This window comes from Bombina bombina, unplaced genomic scaffold, assembly GCF_027579735.1.
Source record: "Bombina bombina isolate aBomBom1 unplaced genomic scaffold, aBomBom1.pri scaffold_391, whole genome shotgun sequence".
NCBI lineage: Eukaryota > Metazoa > Chordata > Amphibia > Anura > Bombinatoridae > Bombina > Bombina bombina.
This window is the reverse complement of record NW_026510691.1, coordinates 118302-139556: the sequence shown is the minus strand read 5'-3', so window position 1 is coordinate 139556 and position 21255 is coordinate 118302. Positions and strand designations below refer to the sequence as shown.

Sequence of the window (21255 nt, the reverse complement as noted above, 5' to 3'; positions counted from 1 at the left end):
TGCAGCATAATGGCAACATAGAGGCAGATAGTGTGAGGCATGCCAAGAGGCATGCATCGAAAAGAACAGGAGGTGGAAATACAAAACAAATTAGACAAACAAACAAATGTCACATGGAGGATAAAGTGGGTTTATGAGAATATATGGAGGCATAAGGTAGTGGTTATGATGGTAGTAACAGGAGATTGAGAAGGCAAAGAAAAGGTTAAAGGGCAAATATATTTTATAAAGGAAGACATACAAGAGGAGGATAAATCAGAGAAGAAGAGAGGTAGTGGAGGAAGCACAATGAGAAAATAAAAACAAACAAAACAAAAAACGATTGGAAACAGAAAAGGAACAGACAAGGTGCATACAGGGAAAGAGATCATTCCAAGGCAGCAGGCAGTTACAGGTAATCAGTTTACAATATAATTAATTTAGTACCCACCCCAAGAGGCGGGCGTAGGAGGAGACATCAGAACACAACAAAAAACAAACAGACAAGGAGAGATTGAGAAAAGGGGGAGGGACAAGAGGAGAGAAACAGTGTCTTAACATCACAAAACATCACATTAGAGAGAAGGCAGCATGCAGGACTATACAGTGACAGAAATTTAATACTAAACAGATAACATCACTGTCTCTGATGTGGGAAGACCCAATGTCCCCTTTAGCTCTCTTTCCCCAAACTCAGACTGTAAGTTCCTGGGCAGAAATGGTTCATCCTAAAGTAGCAAGCACTTCCCGCCTTATATTATAATTATTAGATTGAACCAACTATAGCCCCCCTCCCAAGCTCCAAAGATATTTATTTCAGGAATATATGGTTTTCTCTATTACTAAGGATATTTCTATGACTTTAGGAAGTAACTATTATGGTTTATACAGTAATCTTATAAAAACACAAAAGGTTGCCCAAATGTTGCTCCTAGATGTTGCCCCAAATATTCATAACTTCTGATATTTTTATATTAGTGCTCTCTCCTCCATTTTTAAAAACATTTTTTCAATGATGGATGTAAAGTTATTACTTGTAAAACTTTGACCTCATTAATTTAATATGGCGGTGACTTGGGAAGTGGCAAAGGGTAGGAGTAAGCAGGAGGGGAATGTAGGATTGGCAGGATACCCACCTTGCATCTGCTTCACTGTAATATTCTCGTGCCACAATATCCTCAAATAGTTCTCCACCTGTAACCCTAAAAAAACAAAGAGTGGTGACAATTGAGAAAATATATCATCTTAATTTATTTTAAAGGAGTATTAAAATATTTTTTTAAACATATTCATAATCAGAGGTAAAAAGTTCCACTACTCCAATCATTTTAGGGGATTTTTTCTGACTAATTTAAAGTTTTCTTTAATTTCCCTGCCCCCTGTATCAGATTGCAGTCAGCAGCCAATCACAGACTTATATGAACTCTTGTACATGCTTAGCAGAAGCTGGTATTTCAGAAAATGTACATTTATAACGGCTGTGCACACTCCTACATGAGCAGCTGTCCATTTACAATTGTTTGTTAGCAGTAGCTCTTTTACAGACCAAATCTACTGCTATATTCAAACATCAAGGAATGGTCATATGTCTTGAGCACTATGTACACAAACATAGGGGCCGATTTATCAAGGGCTGAATAGCCCCTGACGCCCCTGTTTCCGCGTGAGTCTTCAGGCTTGCCGGAAACAGCAGTTATGAAGCAGCGGTCTTAAGACCGCCTCTCCTTAATTGGTCCACCTGCTCTGAGGCTGCGTATATCAATCCGCCCAATCCTATACAATTGGGTTGATTGACACCCCCTGCTAGGGGCCGATTGTCCACGAATCTGAAGGGGGCGGCATGATAAATGCCGACAGGGTATGCTGTTGGCATTCATTGATGTCTGTCGGACATGATCCGCTGAGCGTATCATGTCGGACAGACCGATGATAAATCGGCCCCATATACTGTATATAAAATTGTTACAAACATTGTTGCCATATAGTGCTCAAGATATGTGTATACTCTTGGGCCTATCTAGGTATACTCTTAAAGGATACCAAGTGAAAAGTAAATTTGACAACAGTACACTGGATGCTTTGCATGATAAAAATTTAATTTTGGCATTTATGTCCCTTTAACAGAATGTGCAGGTGATTTGCTACAGTGGCTACACACCCTTTAAAATGCATCTTTGGTTTATCTAATTTGCTTTATCCAGTTAGGATGCACTGATCTAAGCAAAAATAAAGCCTTTAAGTTTGGTAAGCTCCCTCATCTCTACAGGGGTAGTGTTTGTTTTACCATTAGCATGTAGTAGAACTATTAATTATCATTTTAACCAAAATAGGGTTTACTCATTGCAGTTACGTTTTTACTTACAATAAAGCAGTTTGCTTAGATTTAAGGAGACATAGCTATTGTCTTTATAGGTTTACACTACGGAGTAGAAACTTCTCGCAATTTTTTATGATTAAAGGGTGGTTGGTTCATGAAAAAGAATTCCAGTAGTGGTGATAAACACAAGGACTATAAAAGTAAAAGATAAACTAATAAAGCTATCCTAAGAAATAAGGAGGTTCACACTGCACAAGTAATATGGGTAGACTTGATGATACTTGTGGTACTTATCTACTGTCAAAATTCTATGTTTCTATGATTCTTTCTCTACCCTTATATCAAAGGTGTCTCTAGAGTTGGTGAAGCCTTAGGCCGAATTCAAATATGAGGCTTCTCTTATCTATATATTTTTTAATTACCTATTAAGTACTGTACTACACTTTATACCTGGTTGTGTAAAAAACTTTTCTTTCTTTTTATCTTTTTTATTTTATTTTAGATTTGCGGCCAATCGGCCAGTAGCAGGGGGTGTCAATCAACCAGATCGTATTGAATTGGGTTGATTTTTGTCTGTCCGCCGCCTCAGAGCAGGCAGACAGGTTATGGAGCAGCGGTCTTTAGGCCGCTGCTTCATAACTTGTGTTTCTGGCGCTGCAGGGCCAAATCACCTGCTGGGGACCAGTGGCAGAAAGTAGAAGGAGGCTACAGAGCGGCCTGTGTGCACATTGCATGTTGCAAGGCCGCTCCACTGCAGACCCAGCATGAGGGGTGTAAAGTTAGGGGCCAGGGGGGAGCCAAGAACAGCAGGGAGACCTAGAAAAAAATGTTACGCCCCTGGGGAATTAGTAAGAGAAAGGAGATGGACAAAAAGTGTAGGTAGTTAGAGAGATAAGAGAAGTTGATGGCAGGTCCACTATACTACCAAAAACTAACATCTCAGGGGCAGAAAAAGATAAAAACAAAGAAAGCACATTTGTTTTATGCCCCTCTGGGAGGCCCCCTTCATGAGTAAGGCCTTAGGCGGTCTCCTATTTGGCCTACCACTATGGCCGCCCTATGACATACAGTATATACCCTCCATTTCCTGTTGTCTTTAGATAACAAACAGCCATAGGTAACCAAATGAACACTGCAACTTCAGCTGTCTTTCTCTTCCATGAAGAAAGAGAAGTGTCACCAATAGCGATTTAGTGAAAAGACCAAGCATGAGATACATAATTAATTTATATCATACCAAATTCTGCATGCAAAAAAGCAAACAACACTGCTTACTAGACTTATGAATATAACGGCATGTCTTTTGCATAGTTTACAAGCCATAAGCAAAAAACAAATGCAATTTAGTTTACAAGCCATAAGCAAAAAACAAATGCAATTTGAGGTCTTTTTCCCCTCACAGAAACAAAAAAGTACTTAGTCTTTCTTATTTCTTTACTGGCTTCTGGGTGATATTTAATACTTGTTATTATAAAACTGATAAAAAAAACCATCAAAACCTTGTAATTACAAGAGATTTATGTTGTGTTGCTAAACGCAAACATTTTTAAAACAAATCAAAATTCTTTTTAATGTAATTGACTTTCAATAGCCAATCTCCACTCACTGTTTACCTTACTATGAGGAAAAAATCTGGGCTTTAGACAACAAGACTAGTCACTGTCATAATGTGAAAAACAACATGACCAGACAGCACTTCCATACCTGTAAGCACGGACAGGGAAGACCAGTCTCTTATTCACATACGTATAAAGTAAGTCTAGCCACAAGGATAACATGATGACCTTTATTATATTATGAGGGTCAAGTTAAAATCAAGACTATGGCCCCTATTTATCAAAGTCTGGCGGACCTGATCCGACAGTGCGGATCAGGTCCGCCAGACTTCGCTGAATACGCAAAGCAATACGCTCTCCATATTCAGCATTGCACCAGCAGCTCACAAGAGCTGCTGGTGCAACGCCACCCCCTGCAGACTCGCGGCCAATCAGCCGCCAGCAGGGGGTGTCAATCAACCTGATCGTACTCGATCGGGTTGATTTCCGGCGATGTCTGTCCGCCTGCTCAGAGCAGGCGGACAGGTTATGGAGCAGCAGTCTTTGTGACCGCTGCTTCATAACTGCTGTTTCTGGCGAGTCTGAAGACTCGCCAGTAACACGGGCCGTCAAGCTCCTTTCGGAGCTTGATAGATAGGCCCCAATGTTTCAAGCCAAAAATACCTTCATAGGGCCTTGAAACAATGGGGCCTATTTATCATATGTCTGTCGGACCTGATCCGACAGTGCGGATCAGGTCTGACAGACATCGCTGAATGCGGAGAGCAATACGCTCTCCGTACTCTTGTGAGCTGCTGGTGCAATGCCGCCCCCTGCAGACTCGCGGCCGATCAACCCCATCGTACTCGATCGGGTTGAATTTCGGCGATTCCTGTCCGCCTAATCAGAGCAGGCGGAAAGGGTTATGGAGCAGCGGTCATAACTGCTGTTTCTGGCAAGCCTACAGACTCGCCAGAAACACGGGGGGGGGGTCAAGCTCCGTACGGTGCAACGCCGCCCCCGTAGCCCCCGTACGGAGCTTGATAGATAGGCTTCCATGTCTGATTATATATGGACCCTCATGATATAATAAAGGTCATAATTTTATCCTTGTGGCTGGAATTACTTTATGTATAAAGATTTTTTTGCTATGTCTCAAGTGCTTTCAGATGTTTCTACTAAGTTAAACACTCAAAAATTCCAATCAAACCTCAAGATTGGTGTAGTTTAATGGTATTTAAAAATGGGTGCTTTTGAGTGCGCCTTGACAGATGTGTTACGTCTAAAAACTCAGATTTTTAACATAATGTGTGTTTGTTATTTCCGGAAATTAAATGTATATGATTTCTTGTCTGTAATGTACAAAAATTAACTTAATTTTTTAAAAATTAACTTCTATAAAAGTAAAAACTATCTATAAAAGTAGTTTCTCTATTTAAATAATGTCAGACAGATTATCAGAAAAAATAAATCCCACGTTGGTTTTCTTAAAATGAAATTCTTTACTTTATGTCTAAACAATTGAGAAAGGCTGTACAGATCAGCTGAAATGCGTAGCAAAGGATTACAGTGAGTCAATTGAAATGGATTACCCAGCACCTATAACAGGAAACTCTGGTGACCAGTACACACACCCAGGAAGTCAAGGAACCTAAGCGTGCGTTGTGTGAGCTGAACGCTGTCACACCGCTCCTATGAGGTAGACGAATTGGTGGAGTACAAGAAAGTCCTAACGTAAGGAGTGGAAATACAAAGAGGAAGGTACCGTTCACACTATCAGCAATTACCGGTAATTTGCAAAACTTTTAAATATATAAACAATTGAGAGAGAAAAAATAAAAATAAAAAAAATTGTGGCCACCAACTATTACTCACTACAAAAACCAAAGGGTCTCTTCTACATATGACACTTTTGCTAAGCTGTATGGAACAGAATATATCATAAGAGAACAAACGATAAGATATAAAACAAACTGAAAAAGACAATTCCCTAAAGGAACAGTTAACAAGAAGATTAAAGGGATACTAACCCCACATTTTTTTCTTTCATGATTCAGATAGAGCATGCAATTTTAAGCAACTTTCTAATTTACTCCTATTATCAATTTTTCTTTGTTCTCATGTTATCTTGATTTTAAAAAGCAGTAATAAAAGGTTAGGAGCCGGCCCATTTTTTTGTTCAGCACCTTGGTAGAGCTTGCTGATTGGTTTGCTACATTTAGCCACAAATCAGCAAGTGCAACCCAGGTGCTGAACAAAAAATGGGCCGGCTCTAAAGCTTACAGTACTGCTTTTTCAAATCAAGATAGCATGAGAACAAAGAAACATTGATAATAGGAGTAAATTAGAAAGGTGCTTAAAATCTCATGCTCTATCTGAATCATGAAAGAAAAAAAAATTGGGTTTAGTATCCCTTTAAGTGTCAGTCTGTTTGAAACAAAAAGTTCATGTTAGTTACAAAAACTTATTATGTTGCAAAATGAATAACGTTTATTTATGATGTGAAACTGTGTATTTTATATGTGAAGTTTTTATTGTTGCTACATAAAGCTGTGAGCAAATAATAATTTTTAAAGCCTTGAATGAATCTGTAAAACTTTTTAAAAGAAAAAACAAAACAAAAACTTTTTAGACATAAAGTAAAGAATTTAATTTAAATTTTTAGAGAACCAGCGTGTGATGTATTTTTTCTGACAATCTGTCTGACATTATTTGAATAGAGAAACTACTTTTATAGATAGAAGTTCATTTGTAAAAAATTAAAAGTTAATTTTTAGTACATTACAGACAAGAAATCATACATTTAATTTCCGGAAATAACAAACACACATTATGTTTTAGACATAACACATCTGTTAAGGCGCACTCAAAAGCATCCATTTTTAAATACCATGGAATTACTTTATACAACTGTCATAAAGTTAGTGTAATGTGTTTTGTTTTGCAGTTGCTATAATTTAAAGCCAATACTGGAAAGATATATGTAGCAGGGTTAGGCTTGAAAAATCAGCAGGGTGCATTTCAAATGCCAAGAATGATAAAATCCTTAATTTTCAGAGCTAAATTAGACGAAAAGGGAGCAAAATAAATAATGAAAATATATTGCTAAGTTTTTTGATCACATAAAACCAAACATTTTGGGCTAGATTACAAGTGGAGTGCTAATTAGCACTTTCGCTAGCGTGCTAACAGTAAACAGCTTGAGCGAGTTCGGTTGCGCTGGTATTACGAGTTGAAAGTAAAAAGTTATCAATCCAGCGCTAACCAGACTCGTGCAAAAAGCCGATCTTACACTATTGCATGCATGATAACATACGGCCCCATAGAAGTCAATGGAGCCAAAAAAGTGGAAAGAAAAACTAACACCCACCTTGCGCGCTAACCCAAATCGCCATAAGACCCCGATTCTAATAACCCCTAAACGCCACAAAGCCCACCACAGTCTGCACTACACTATTAACCCCTAAACCGCCAGTCCCCCACATTGCAAACTATCTATGTACTCTATTAACCCCTAAACAGCTAGCCCCCACATTGTAAACGAAATATGCAAACTAACGGAAAGTAACCCACTAACATCTAAACCCCCTAACCTAACACCCCCTAAGTTTACTCAAAATAGAATAACCCTAGTTTTAAAAAAAAAATCACCTAACTGCATTTAAAAAAATAAAAATTTACCTTTTAAAGAAACAGACAAACCTACCATTACAAGAAAAAAATTCCATTACTTAAAAAAATAAAAAATACTTTACAACCCTCCAATATTACAAAAAACCCAAACACTAACATTACAAAAAATAACAAATTACCAAAAATAAAAAAAAGAATTATGCCTATTCTAAAACCCCAAAATATAAAAAACTCACCCCAAATAAAAATAAAATAAAAAACTTTTCTAAAACTAAACTACAAACAACCCTTAAAAGGTCCTTTTGTAGGGCATTGTCCTAAAGTGATCAAGCTCTTTTAAAAAAAAAACCTACAACCCTTTAACATTAACCCCCCCTGCAAAAAAAAAAAAAATATCTAAAAAAAACCTATTCTAAAAAGTGCCCTGAAAAGGGCATTTGGCTGGACAATGCCCTTAAAAGGGCATTTAGCTCTATTGCTGCCCAGATTAAAATAAAAAAACAAAAACCCACCCCAAAAAAAAACAAAAACCTAACACTAAACCCCAAGATGGTAGTCACCGAAGATGATGGCAGCGGCACTCCATCTTCATCCCTGCGGTGGTCCTTTTTTCATCCATCTTCTTATCCACATCACAGCGGCGGCGGTGGCGGTCTTCATCCGTCTTCAGATCTTGAACACATAGGTCCTCTTCATGCAGTCACCAGCCGCACACTGCATTTTGAATGTGAGGTACCCCTTTTATAAGGGATACCCTTGCATTCCTATTGGCTGATTTGCTTGTTCTTATTCAAATCAGCCAATAAAAAAAGCTTTAATTTGATAGGCTGTTTTGAATTTGAATGCCAATTAAGATGAGTTTTGATCACTTTATGGTAATGCCCTAAAAAGGCTCTTTTAAAGGCTATTTGTAACTTATTTTTAGAACAGTTTCTTTTTATTTTGGGTGTTTTTTTTAAATGTTACACTATTAACCCCTAAACCGCCACACAAACCACCTCCCGCTCGTGTGTTAACTCTGCTCGACTTCGGCCTTTTGCCTGCATCACATAGTGTGTGTATTACAAGTTGAAATGAACTTTTTGGCAAAAAGGCGAAGTTAGAATATCGCAACTGCTTTAACATGTTCTCCTTTGAGCAAAAAATAAATATATATATATATATATATATATATATATATATATATATATTATATAGGTATAGATATATACAAATATATGTAGGAATATATATGTAAACATATTTAGAACATATTCCCTTATGTGAAGAACATGGAATGTGAAATTCACATTAAATATACAGATAAACACTTTATTCAATATGAATATTGCATAAATATGCTTTCACATGTTTTCAACTACTTGACTGCAAAGAGTTTCACATATATATGTCTATATATGTATACATATGTATTTATGTGTTTATATGTGTATATATGTCTGTAAATACATATATATATATATATATATACACACATATGTACACACATACAAAAACACACACACACACACACACACACACATATATATATATATATATTTATACACACACACATATATTCTCTAAGTATATGTATGTTAAATCCCTTTTTTAACACCTGAGATCTCATTATTATTAATTTTTTTTTGCATTTTTTTTTTAAACAAAACCCTTTTTTTATTAGAGTTATTATGAGTGTACATTTAAATGTATTTTTTATGTGTTTTGTGCAACTTTTTTAGTTGAGCCTAAGAGTTAACCAAACCTCAGAAATTGTGCTATCCGACGCACGTTAAATTCAATTGTGCTCGATTGAATGCATTTACTTTCAACTTGTAATACGCAGGCTACTTCTGACACATGCAAAGAGGAGTGATAAACCCCTTATCGTTTGCACGCAAAAGTTAGTGCGCCACTCAAAAACTCCCCGCCATTAACTCATATGGCGCCAGAACTGGAACTAGGGATGCCAGCTGTGCTCCATAAAAATATTGGACGACATATAGGTGACTGGATACGGGACGTAGCTGCATTTTACACAATGTCCCCACAAAAGCTCAGTCTTAGGCCCCACCCTTGATTCCACCACAAATATTTTTCACAACTAAGCAGTCATTTTATCCCCTTGGTTGCAAATAACACATGTACATAGCAGTGATGTGACCCCTTTGGCTGCCAGAAGTAAACACCCAGCAATGATTAAACACCCCCATGGTTGCCTGTAACACATATAATAGATAATGCAGTGTGTAACTTCCTTTTGAGTCATATTTCTAATGCATAAAGGTTTAGAAGGCCCTTTACTTTTAGTTGACAGGGGGTCTTTAAGTGTCCAGTATTTTTATACAGATTGTACTGGACAACTACAATTAAGATAAAATTGATATGGACATAAAGGCTTCTAAATGTGGGGAATCTACTATTAAATAATGACAGAACTAACACCTGTAGTTTCTTAGCTACACTGCACAATTACATATGGTAATTAGCATGGCTGGTAACCCCAGAGGTAATCACATGACAATCACATGACATGATCCTGAGGCTCAGCCATAGCTCTGTAGATATTACCAGACCAAATCAGTTCATGTTATTTTAATAATCTATTCCCAACATATACGCCCTGGAAACTCAGGATTTATAATTGGAGTTTTGTTAGAACTTAAAGGGACAGTAAACACCTTGTAATTACAAGACATTTCTGTTACCGGCCTACAGAATAACATATCAGCCAGGTGTAAACATTTGTTTAACAAAATAAAATCCTGTTTATTGTAATTGGTTTTTAATTGAAAAACCACACCCAACACTCGCATTATTTGAAGGATTTATATAGGTCACAAATCCAAAATTCAATTTTCTGACATTTATAAATGCAAGAAAATAATATTTTTAGATTATATTTTCCAATTTATTAATATATATTGCTGCCCTAGGCATAGGTCTAAATGGAAATATGTAGAAATATTATTGCATATATTTTTATATGTACATACATATTGATATTTCCATAAAAACATAAGTGCAAATATTCCTACACATGGGACAACAATATATATTACATATACCAATGTATTTCTACATTGAAACACTTGCATTGTTTGCAAGATTTACTATTTTAATGGGAACCTTCCCAGGCCTTAAAAAGCTCCTTTTCATCTTTTACAACCAGTTGAGCTGGGTGTATTTTTCTTCAATGTATTAACAGCCTCTGACAGTGTATTAACGGTTTGCACTTTCATTGGAAACCTGGTATATAGCTTAATGGTTTCTAATACTTTCTATGGGACGCTAAAATGTTTGAGGAAATTGAAGTATAACGCACCATTGAAAGCAGTCGCAGAAACCAAATTATGACTCAATGGAAGTTTGAGTGGGAAGACAACAAAGCTAATCATTGCCATTAAGTTAGTATAAAGTGAATTGTTTTGCAGTTGTTATCTATTAAAGCAAATTAGGAAAATATTTGATGCTGAGCTAGCTATGAAAAGTCAGCAGGATTCAGTTCCAACTTAATGTACAATTTTCAGAGCTAAATTACATTAAAAGAGGCAAAATAAATAATAAGTATATTGCAAACTTGTTTTATTATGCAAAATTAAACATATTATGGTAAAATGTGATGACTGGTTGTCATGGTGACAGCCTTAGGGAAGTGGCTTATGTGATGCTGCAGTTATGTCACAAAACCAAATGACAACACAAAGCCACCACCCTCATAACTGCTGCTCGCTTTACTAGAGTTGCTAGACGGATCCTGCTGAGCTTCAGTAATCACTGACATGTAAATATTAGTTATCTAATATCTTTATTTCACAGCCAGTACATTACAATACAGGTAGTGCTTTATAGCCACAACTCTGTATATGTGCTGGTATGAATAACAGTGACTACCTCCAACACAATGCAAATGACATCCGGTGGGAGCTGCAGGTATGAACTCCAATTACTACAGGTAGTGTTACCATGATCACCCCAACTCAGTAACCGAATAATACTCATTTATATACATTGTAAAATAATACAGATAAATTAAAGAAGTAATAGCTTACACTTTATAGGTTCCTACAGGCCCCAGTACTCTGAGACAAAACATAGCATACAATCTGTACATAATAATGATCATTATTATCTTCACACTTTAATTTAAAAATACATATAATTTAATAAATATTTTAATTTTTTAAATAATTATTTTAAACATATTATAGCATTATAAGTATTATAGCCATAACTGTAGGACACACCATTGCATTTCTGTGCTTCCTCTACATATCTTTATAAGACTTGCAGCTGGTAGTAAAGGCTTTAAACCAGCTTTAAGGATGGTAAGAATTACTGCATCATTAGTTTGCAAATGCTCTAAAGCATGGACTTCTAGTAAAGGCCTAGAATATAAACCCCATGGCATGGGTCTGCCATTTATTCGCTGCAAACTCACTGCTGCTGGGACCCTTATTAAACACTGTACTGTAAGGTGCTGCATCTGATGCAGCTGTTTTTGCTGCTTGACCCGGATGAAGAAGAGACAACTGTGGATATGAAATAAATTCAGATCAGACCGATGCGCATCTGGCCAGTATATGCGCTGATGGCAGATGTCCTCACGCTGCAAACTCACTGGTGCTGGAGCCCTCATTAAACACTGACTGTACTATAAGGGGCAGCATCTTATGTAGCTGTTTTTCTGCTTGATCCGGATGAAGAAAAGACAACTGGCGATCTGAAATAAATTCAGATCAGACTGATGTGCATCTGGCCAGCACTATACGCGCTAATGGCAGATGTCCTTCAAAGAGTTTTATTTTACTAAACTGTAAGTATCTAAGGTAAGATTTTATGAGATTAACAAGTTTGCAAGCTCTTTGAGTAAGACATTTCATTACTACATTAGATTGTAAATACAGATCCTACTCCAAGAGCCTACAGACATGTGCAGTGAGGTCAGATCATTTCTCACATTTGTATTGTGCTTTTCCTGTACTTTCCCATTTCATAAAAAATCTTTAGCTTTAATTTGGTTCTGTATGTTTAAAGCTTGGTGTACTTTTCAAGGCTTATTGATATGAGACATACAAATCATCTCTGTGACACTAAAGCTTGAATCATAACACCAACAATAAAGCATAATTACACTTACACTGCTATAACTTTAATAAACTGATATTAAATAAAATTGGAGACAAGAAAAGAGACAGATGTGCCACATGGCCCAATATTGTTTGTTCCAAAAGGTGTGTATGATAAAGATGTGCAAAAATACACTCACATGTATTGAAGCACTCCAAATAGTGCTGTGGGAGCAGTCTGGGATCTATAACAGTCACCCAGCAGACCAACCTCTTGGGAGAGAAAGATAATCTGTAGTGTGGAAATACAAGAAGACACAAAGGTGCCTATATGGCCTAGTACAGTTTGGACCCAGGAGTATATAGTATGAGTGGTATGATATATACTCACATTTGGTGTGAGTATATATCATATTGTATTCTTTGGATCAATATTCTTTTGACCCATTGGACATCCTGGAACTCTGACAAATGCTGTTTGCCTTGTTAAAGTCTGTTGGGTGACTGTATTGATCCCTTCTTGCCTGACTAGCATCATTGGAGATGCTACACTAAATGTGAGTATATATCATACCACTCATACTATATACTCCTGGGTCCAAACTGTACTAGGCCATATAGGCACCTTTGTGTCTTCTTGTATTTCCACACTACAGATTATCTTTCTCTCCCAAGAGGTTGGTCTGCTGGGTGACTGTTATAGATCCCAGACTGCTCCCACTGCACTATTTGGAGTGCTTCAATACATGTGAGTGTATTTTTGCACATCTTTATCATACACACCTTTTGGAACAAACAATATTGGGCCATGTGGCACATCTGTCTCTTTTCTTGTCTCTAGATTGCCATCCTGGGATCCAGGCTGGGTCCTCTACAGATTGCTGCCTACATCTCTTATCAACTTCACATTAAGAGACTCTCATCTATCCTTTGAATAGTGTGAAATCAATTGTTTTTGGATAATATTGTATCTCATTATAACATACATAACAAGATTATTGTTAACATAATTGTTTCCTTTACACACCATTTTATTGTAGATTTGGTTCTCATTTATGCCAGCCAATATCTAGGCATTAGCTCTTATTGTTGCTAGCAATTGCTCTAACAAATTGTTCACCTGTACTGTATATCCTTTTAAGGGCGCTCCCTATCTAGTAGAACAATTAAATAAAATGGAATGGCTTAAATCCCCTCTCACTGCACATATCTGTATAATGTAATAATGTTAAGGACCTTGTCGAAGAGAATACAATGATATGGTTAATATATTTGCTCTTATATCCTCAATGCAATGCCTTGGCATAGGGACACCAATAATACTACTAGGTTATAAGCACCTTGCAGCTGGTTTACAATTTTTTCTGAGAACTACAGCACCCTGAAACAAGGACTACCATGCCCGTGACACTAAACTTGAATGTGGGACAAGTACTACTGTTGGATTTTTGAAGCAGAGAGTCCTATTGAAACACAAGATTTGACACGTCATGGGATGGTCTGGTTTTTTATACCTCAGATTAGAAACTAAAAAAAAATACTGCATTATAAGGTACAGTGTGCAATGCACCTATCTTTTGCATTGGATGAAAAATCCTTACAAGATGTGAATAGACTGATTTATATCTGGCAAGCAGTATAACAAAGACTGGAATACTCTATGGCAGTGGCAGGAACATTGAAGATTTCAGAGGGACTAGTGTCTGTCACATGCTGAGTGCAGTCTTATATCAGAGATTTCTTTTATTTATTTCTCTACACTGTAAGTACCCAGAGGTAAGTTCTCCTTAAACACAAGATTGTGAGCTTTTGAGCAAAACACTGAAACACTAGATTGTAAGCTCCATGAAAATCCATTAGAGCAGGGACTCCCATTGTACCAAATAAATGTATTTTTGATAATAAAATGAGATAAACCCTCCATTTAATTTAGTTCAGCAAGGAATAAATATACAATGGATAGAATATATAAATTATCACACAGATTGTATTACAAATTCAAAATGCATTTTTAATATGGCATCCCTTATGCTCTGTCAGTTGAAACTAGTAGTGCAGCAAACTGTGAAATACATGAGGCTTAAATCACACAGTATCAACCATAGGCAGCCTGTTTTGCTACTTTGGGACTCTTTCTCACTCAAGTCATTATGGTTGATGCTGATGTCCTCGAGCATTCCACCCTTTGCTATAGGGCTGCCCATTGTATTGAAATGGATTTTGAATTATAAGTGTTGCAATTGTGCACAGATAAGTATATTTGTTTTTTGCTAAGATTAATACAATGGAGGGGTGAGCCCCAAGCGGGCCAAACAGGTTGTCTATGGTTGGTGCTGCTGTTTTGCTCAAGCATTCATTTCACTCTTTGTAAGTGTGGTTATGAAAATTAATGTAATCATCAGCAAAACTGGCATATAGCCGTAAACCTAAAATCAATGCTTGTGTCCAATAACAAAGCACCTACATCATACTGAAGAGCCACAAAAAGGGCGAAACAACCTGCCTATAATAAAAAAATTCTTTACATTTTTAGTATTACTATATATTATTCCCCTGCAAGACACTACTCTTTTTGTACTGGGTTTGTATGTAAGCAGAACTACTATAGAATAATAAAGCTTTCATAAATCATAAGATTCAAGATTTTGCCTGATTTTCCAGTGCCCTTGACATATTAAAAGGGTTCCTACCTAAAACTATTAAATGGTAAGATGTTCTGCACGTATCTGCATTAAATATGTTTGTATATTTATATATGGGGACACAAAGAATATCTGTTAATGATAGCAGCAACTGGATAATCTCTAGCAGTTATGTCCATGCTTATTTCAGTGGAGGCCTCCATTTTCCAAGTTGCCTACTTGCCTCATTTGTCAGTACTGTCATGGTCTAGCTATCTATAATCAGACCGCAACTTGGATAAACAGACAAGCCTCCCTTAGAAAATGTAACCCACACTGTATAAATGTAAATATCAAACTCCTCACATTTTCATATCCTATATTATAAAAGACAAGAGTTTGTCTGAAGCCGTCATGCGTCTTGGAGAGAGAGAGAGAGAGAGAGAGAGAGAGAGAGAGAGAGAGAGAGAGAGAGAGAGAGAGAGAGAGAATTAAATATAACACAACACGGCCCGTGTGAACGGGCTTTAGGACTAGTATGATATAAAAAACAAGCTCATCATACTGTAACACACCTAGTAAAGAAGGCAAATTACAGTATACTGAACTTGAAAAACAACGTCATTAATACTTAGAAATCAGCTATTTAGATAGTTTAAATTGCACTTTTGATATCAAATATCTTGTGTCAGATCGAGATAAATACCAAATAGGATAACTACATTATTTTTTTACAAACTGAATAATAAAGTATTAATTTTTGCGCGTCTAGTAAATTCTTTATGCCTTGATAAAACCCCCATAAATTATGCTTATCTGATAATTTAATTTCCTTCTGTATGAGGAGAGTCCACGGCATCATTCCTTACTGTTGGGAAATACTGAACCTGGCCACCAGGAGGAGGCAAAGACACCCCAGCCAAAGGATTAGATACTACCCCTACTTCCCTCATATCCCAGTCATTCTGCCAAGGGAACAAAGAACAGTAGGAGAAATATCAGGGTATAAATGGTGCCAGAAGAGAAAACCTAATTTTGGTCCGTCCATCAGAGTATACGGGTGGGTTCTGTGGACTCTCTTCATACAGAAGGAAATGAAATTATCAGGTAAGCATAATTTATGTTTTCCTTCTTAATATGAGGAGAGTTCACGTCATCATTCCTTACTGTTGGGAAAACTATACCCAAGCTCTAGAGGACACTGAATGATAACGGGAGGGGTAAAAGAGAGGCGAACCCTAATCTGAGGGCACCACAGCCTGCAAAACCTTTCTCCCAAAAGCTGCTTCGGCCGAAGCAAAAACGTCAAACTTGTAAAATTTAGAAAAAGTATGTAAGGAGGACCAGGTAGCCGCCTTACAAATCTGATCCATAGAGGCCTTATTCTTAAAGGCCCAAGAGGAAGCCACTGCTCTAGTGGAATGAGCCGTAATCCTCTGAGGAGGTCTAAGTCCCGCTGACTCATAAGCTAAGCGTATAACACTCCTCAACCAAAAAGATAAGGAAGTCAAAGAAGCCTTCAGACCCTTACGCTTCCCAGAGTATATAACAAACAAGGAAGAAGTTTGTCTAAAATCCTTACTAGCTTGAAGATAAAACTTCAAAGCTCAAACCACATCCAAATTATGAAGTAAACATTCCTTCGAAGAAAGGATTGTCTGCTGAGGAAATCCACTTCCCAGTTGTCCACACCCGGAATGTGGATGCAACAGCAAGCAGCTATGGGCCTCCACCCACTCCAGAATCTGAGATACTTCCCTCATTGCTAGGGAGTTTCTCATTCCCCCCTGACAGTTGATTTAAGCCACCAAGGTTATGTTGTCTGATTGGAATGTGATAAACTGGGACAAACCCAGAAGAGGCCAAGCCTTCAGGGCATTGAAAATTGCCCAAAGTTTCAGAATATTTATTGAGAGGAAGGATTCCTTTCGAGTCCACAAGCCCTGTGCCTTCCTGGCACCCCAAACAGCTCCCCATCCTGATAGACTTGCGTTCGTAGTCACAATCTCCCAGGATGGTCTCAATAAGGATGTCCCTTGGGACAGGTGATCTGGACAGTGCCACCAGGAGAGCAATTCTCTTGACCAGTTGTCCAGAGAAATCTGTTGAGACAGATCCGAATGATCGTCATTCCACTGTCTCAGCATGCACAGCTGTAGTTGTCTGAGATAGAATCTGGCAAAAGGAATGATGTCCCTGCTGGACACCATGAGACCAATCACCTCCATACACCGAGCCACAGAGGGCCTTAAAGAGGTCTGGAGGGCAAGACAAGCGGAAGTTAGCTTGTAATGTCTCTGGTCTGTAAGGAACATCTTCATGGATATGGAGTCTATTATAGTACCCAGGAATTCCACCCTGGTACTGGGAATAAGAGAATTCCATGAGATCAAATAAACAGAAGAGATTTTGAATGGTCTTCTGCCAGATGACATGATGGTGCTTGAACCAGAGTATCGTCCAAGTATGGAGCTACTGCTATACCTCTGGTTCTGGCAACTGCAAGCAGAGCCCCTAGAACCTTCATGAAAAATCTTGGAGCAGTAGCTAGACCAAACAAAATTGCAATAAACTGGAAGTGCTGGTCCAGGAACGCAAACCTTAGGAACTTGAAGTGTTCCCTGTAGATTGGAACGTGAAGGTAAACATTCTTCAGATCTATAGTGGTCATGAATTGTCCTTCCTGAACTAAGGGAAGAATGGACCTTATTGTCTCCATCTTGAACGAGGGGACATATAGGAATTTGTTTAAGCACTTTAGGTCCAGAATCGGCGGAAAGTTCCCTCCTTTTTTGGGACCACAAAAAGGTTTGAATAGTATCCCAAACCTCTTTCTGTGAGAGGTACTGGGACAATGACTCCTAGGGAGGATAGATCCCTCACGCACCACAGAAAGGCTTCTCTCTTTTCTGGCCTGAAAGACAGGTTTGATAGGAGGAATCTGCCCCTGGGTGGATGAGACTTGAAACCTATCTTGTAACCCTGAGTGATGACCTCCAGGACCCATGGGTCCGGCACTTCCCCAAACCAAGCGTTTGAAAAGAGCGACAGTCTGCCCCCTACGTGAACCGGATCGGGGCCGCCCCTTCATGCCGACTTTGTCTCGGCGGCTTCTTGCTCTGCTTGGATTTATTCCTGGACTGAGCCAGCTTCCAAGTACTCTTGGATTGCTCGGGCTTTGCAGAGGGCTGCTGACATTGGGATTTATCAGAACAAAAGGAATGAAAATTAGGACCTTGTCCCTTAGGCTTGTTCCTCTTATCCTGCGGTAAAAAGGCACCTTTGCCTCCAGTAACCGTGGAGATAATTGAGTCCAAACCTGGACCAAATAGAAACTTTCCATTAAAGGGGAGGGAAAGAAGTCTGGACTTAGAAGTCATGTCCGCAGACCAGGACTTCAGCCAGAGTGCCCTACGGGCTTGAACATAAAACCCTGAAGCCTTAGCATTTAGGCAAATAATTTGCATATTTGCATCACAAATAAAAAAATTAGCAACCCTTAAGGCCTTAATTCTTTACTGGATCACGTCGAGGGGACCCTCCACCTCTATCAACTCAGATAAGGAGTTGCACCAATAGGTAGCCGCTCCAGAAACCGCAGCAACAGCTGCTGCCAGTTGAAATAAATATCCTGTATGTTGAAACATCTTTCTTAACAGAGTTTCTATCTTCTTATCCATGGGCTCTTTGAACGACGAACTATCCTCAATCGGGATAGTAGTGCGTTTAGCAAACGTGGAGATAGCGCCATCTACCTTGGGGATGGAATCCCATAATTCCAATTGAGAGTCCGTGACTGGGAACAATTTCTTAAAGGAAGACGAAGGGGAAAAGGAAGAACCAATCCTTTCCCATTCATTCTTAATAATGTTCGCCATCTTTACAGGAACCAGGAAAGTTTGTGGTACAACCCTGTCCTCGTAGACCTTATCTAATTTAGGAATCAAAGGTTCCTCAGGCAATTTGGGCTCTGGAACCTCTAACATAGCCAAAACTTCCTTCAACAGAAAGCACAAATGTTCAATCCTAAATCTAAAGTCTGGTTCCTCCGCAGCTGGAGGTTTAGAGGCATCAGACTCCGACCTAGAAAGTGCACCCTCTGAAGTATCAGAGGTGCCTTCATCATTGGATAATCTAGTATCAGATAAATTCAACAAACTAGTTGATGACCCCTGGGAAGGATAGCAATATTTGACCTTTACCTTGCGCTTAGCAGGGTGAGGTAATGCGCTAAAGGCAGCAGACACTGCCATTTGTAACTGAGCAGTAAAGTCTGGTGGTAAAAGGCCCCCTCCAGATGGAGGATTAGGAGTGCTACGGGAAGCTGCATGTGTATTAGGAGATGACTGTAGGGTGCGCACCTCATGGGACGGAGACTCCTCAGAGGTGGATGTCTCAGTGGTATTAAACATATTAACTTTCTTTGACATGATTACTTTATCAAGGCATGTGGAACATAGTTGAGCGGGCGGGTATATTGCAGCCTCCTCACAATATAGACAGGTATTAGACTTAGGTAAAGAGGGAGTACCCTCTTTACACCTCCCCCACACTTCCACGATATCCTGCCCTGTCCTTGCTACAACCCACTATAACAATAGTCTCTCCTCTGCACTTGACACTTTTGCTCCTCCCCAAATACGCAAAATCCCATGTCGTCAGCTCCAACCCTGGCACTCTAAGCAAACACGCTACCTGCAAAAATGCACCCATGCTGATGAACGTGCCTGGAGGAAATCCCACTCTGAACCAGATTTCCTCCACTATAAGTTAATTCTTTATTCTTACTCCTCTTCCCGTCACTTAGCCAAGCAAACCTACTTCTCTTCTCTTATATCTACTCACTCCTCAAACTCTAAATGTCTCTTCTCCATTTTCAACTCTCCTTTATCCACCTGCACCACCCCCTTCATCTGCCTTTAGTGCTCAAGACCTGGCAGACTACTTTTTCAACAAAACACTTACCATACAACGTAATATCCCAACACAAGACTGCAACCTTCCATCTCCACCCCTGGCCACTCCCTCCACCACTCTCAGCACCTTCCCCCCAACCACTGAGAATGAAGTGAGTTCCCTGTTGTCTTTCATACACCTCACTACCTGCCCTCTTGACCCTATCCCTTCACATCTTATACCTTCTCTGTCTTCTACCCTCAGTCCAGCTCTTACTCACATATTCAACCTATCCCTTACTACCGGTTCATTTCCATCTTCCTTCAAACATGCAAAGGTCACCCCAATCCTCAAAAAACCCTCCCTTGGCCCCAATTATCCTGCAAACTACCGCCCAATATCAATGCTTCTGCTAGCTTCAAAAGTCCTGGAAAAACTAGTTTTCGATCGCCTAACCCACTTCTTATCCTCCAACTCATTTCTTGACCCCTTGCAATCTGGCTTCCATCGCCAAAACTCAACTGAGACTGCCCTCACCAAGGTTACTCATGATCTTCTTTCTGCTACTACTCAATACTTATCTTACTTGACCTGTCTGCTGTCTTTGACACCGTTGACCATACCCTTTCCCTACGGACTCTCAGCTACCTTGGGCTCTCTGACACTGCCCTCTCCTGGTTCCACTGTTATTTCTCTAATAGGTCCTTTTCTGTCTCCTTTGCTGGCGACTAATCCTCTCCATTGCGTGTCTGTTGGAGTACCTCAAGGCTCTATTTATACTTCCTCACTGGGTAAACTTATCAGTAGCTATGGCTTCAACTATCACCTCTATGCTGATGATACTTAGATCTACCTATCCACCCCTTAACTCTCTCCTTCTGTCCTTTCTCACATCAGTGTCTGCTTATCTGGCATTTCTTCTTGGATGGCCTCTCACCACCTAAAAATCAACATGTCCAAGACTGAGCTCCTTCTAATCCACCCTCTAATTCTACCCCGGTTTCTAACTTTTCAATCACTGTTGGTGACACCACTATCTCTCCATCACCCAAAGTCTGCTGCCTAGGAGTTACACTTGACTCCAATCTGTCCTTCATACCCCACATCCAATTGCTCTCTTTATCCTGTTGCAACCACCTAAGCAATATCTCCAAAATTCGTCCATTTCTGAGTGCTGAAACTACTAAACAGCTAATCCACTTTTCCCCGACTTGACTACTGTAATA

At 38.9% G+C, this 21255-nt stretch overlaps 1 protein-coding gene across 1 annotated transcript in view; it reads right to left on the bottom strand.

The window, feature by feature from the left end:
- LOC128643317 (calcium/calmodulin-dependent protein kinase type II subunit beta) overlaps positions 1-21255 on the bottom strand; it is a 258543-nt gene that overhangs the window by 153519 nt on the left and 83769 nt on the right. The window contains exon 4 of the mRNA XM_053696253.1: positions 1116-1181. Coding sequence (XP_053552228.1) covers positions 1116-1181 — 66 coding nt within the window. The remainder of the gene's footprint in view (positions 1-1115; positions 1182-21255) is intronic.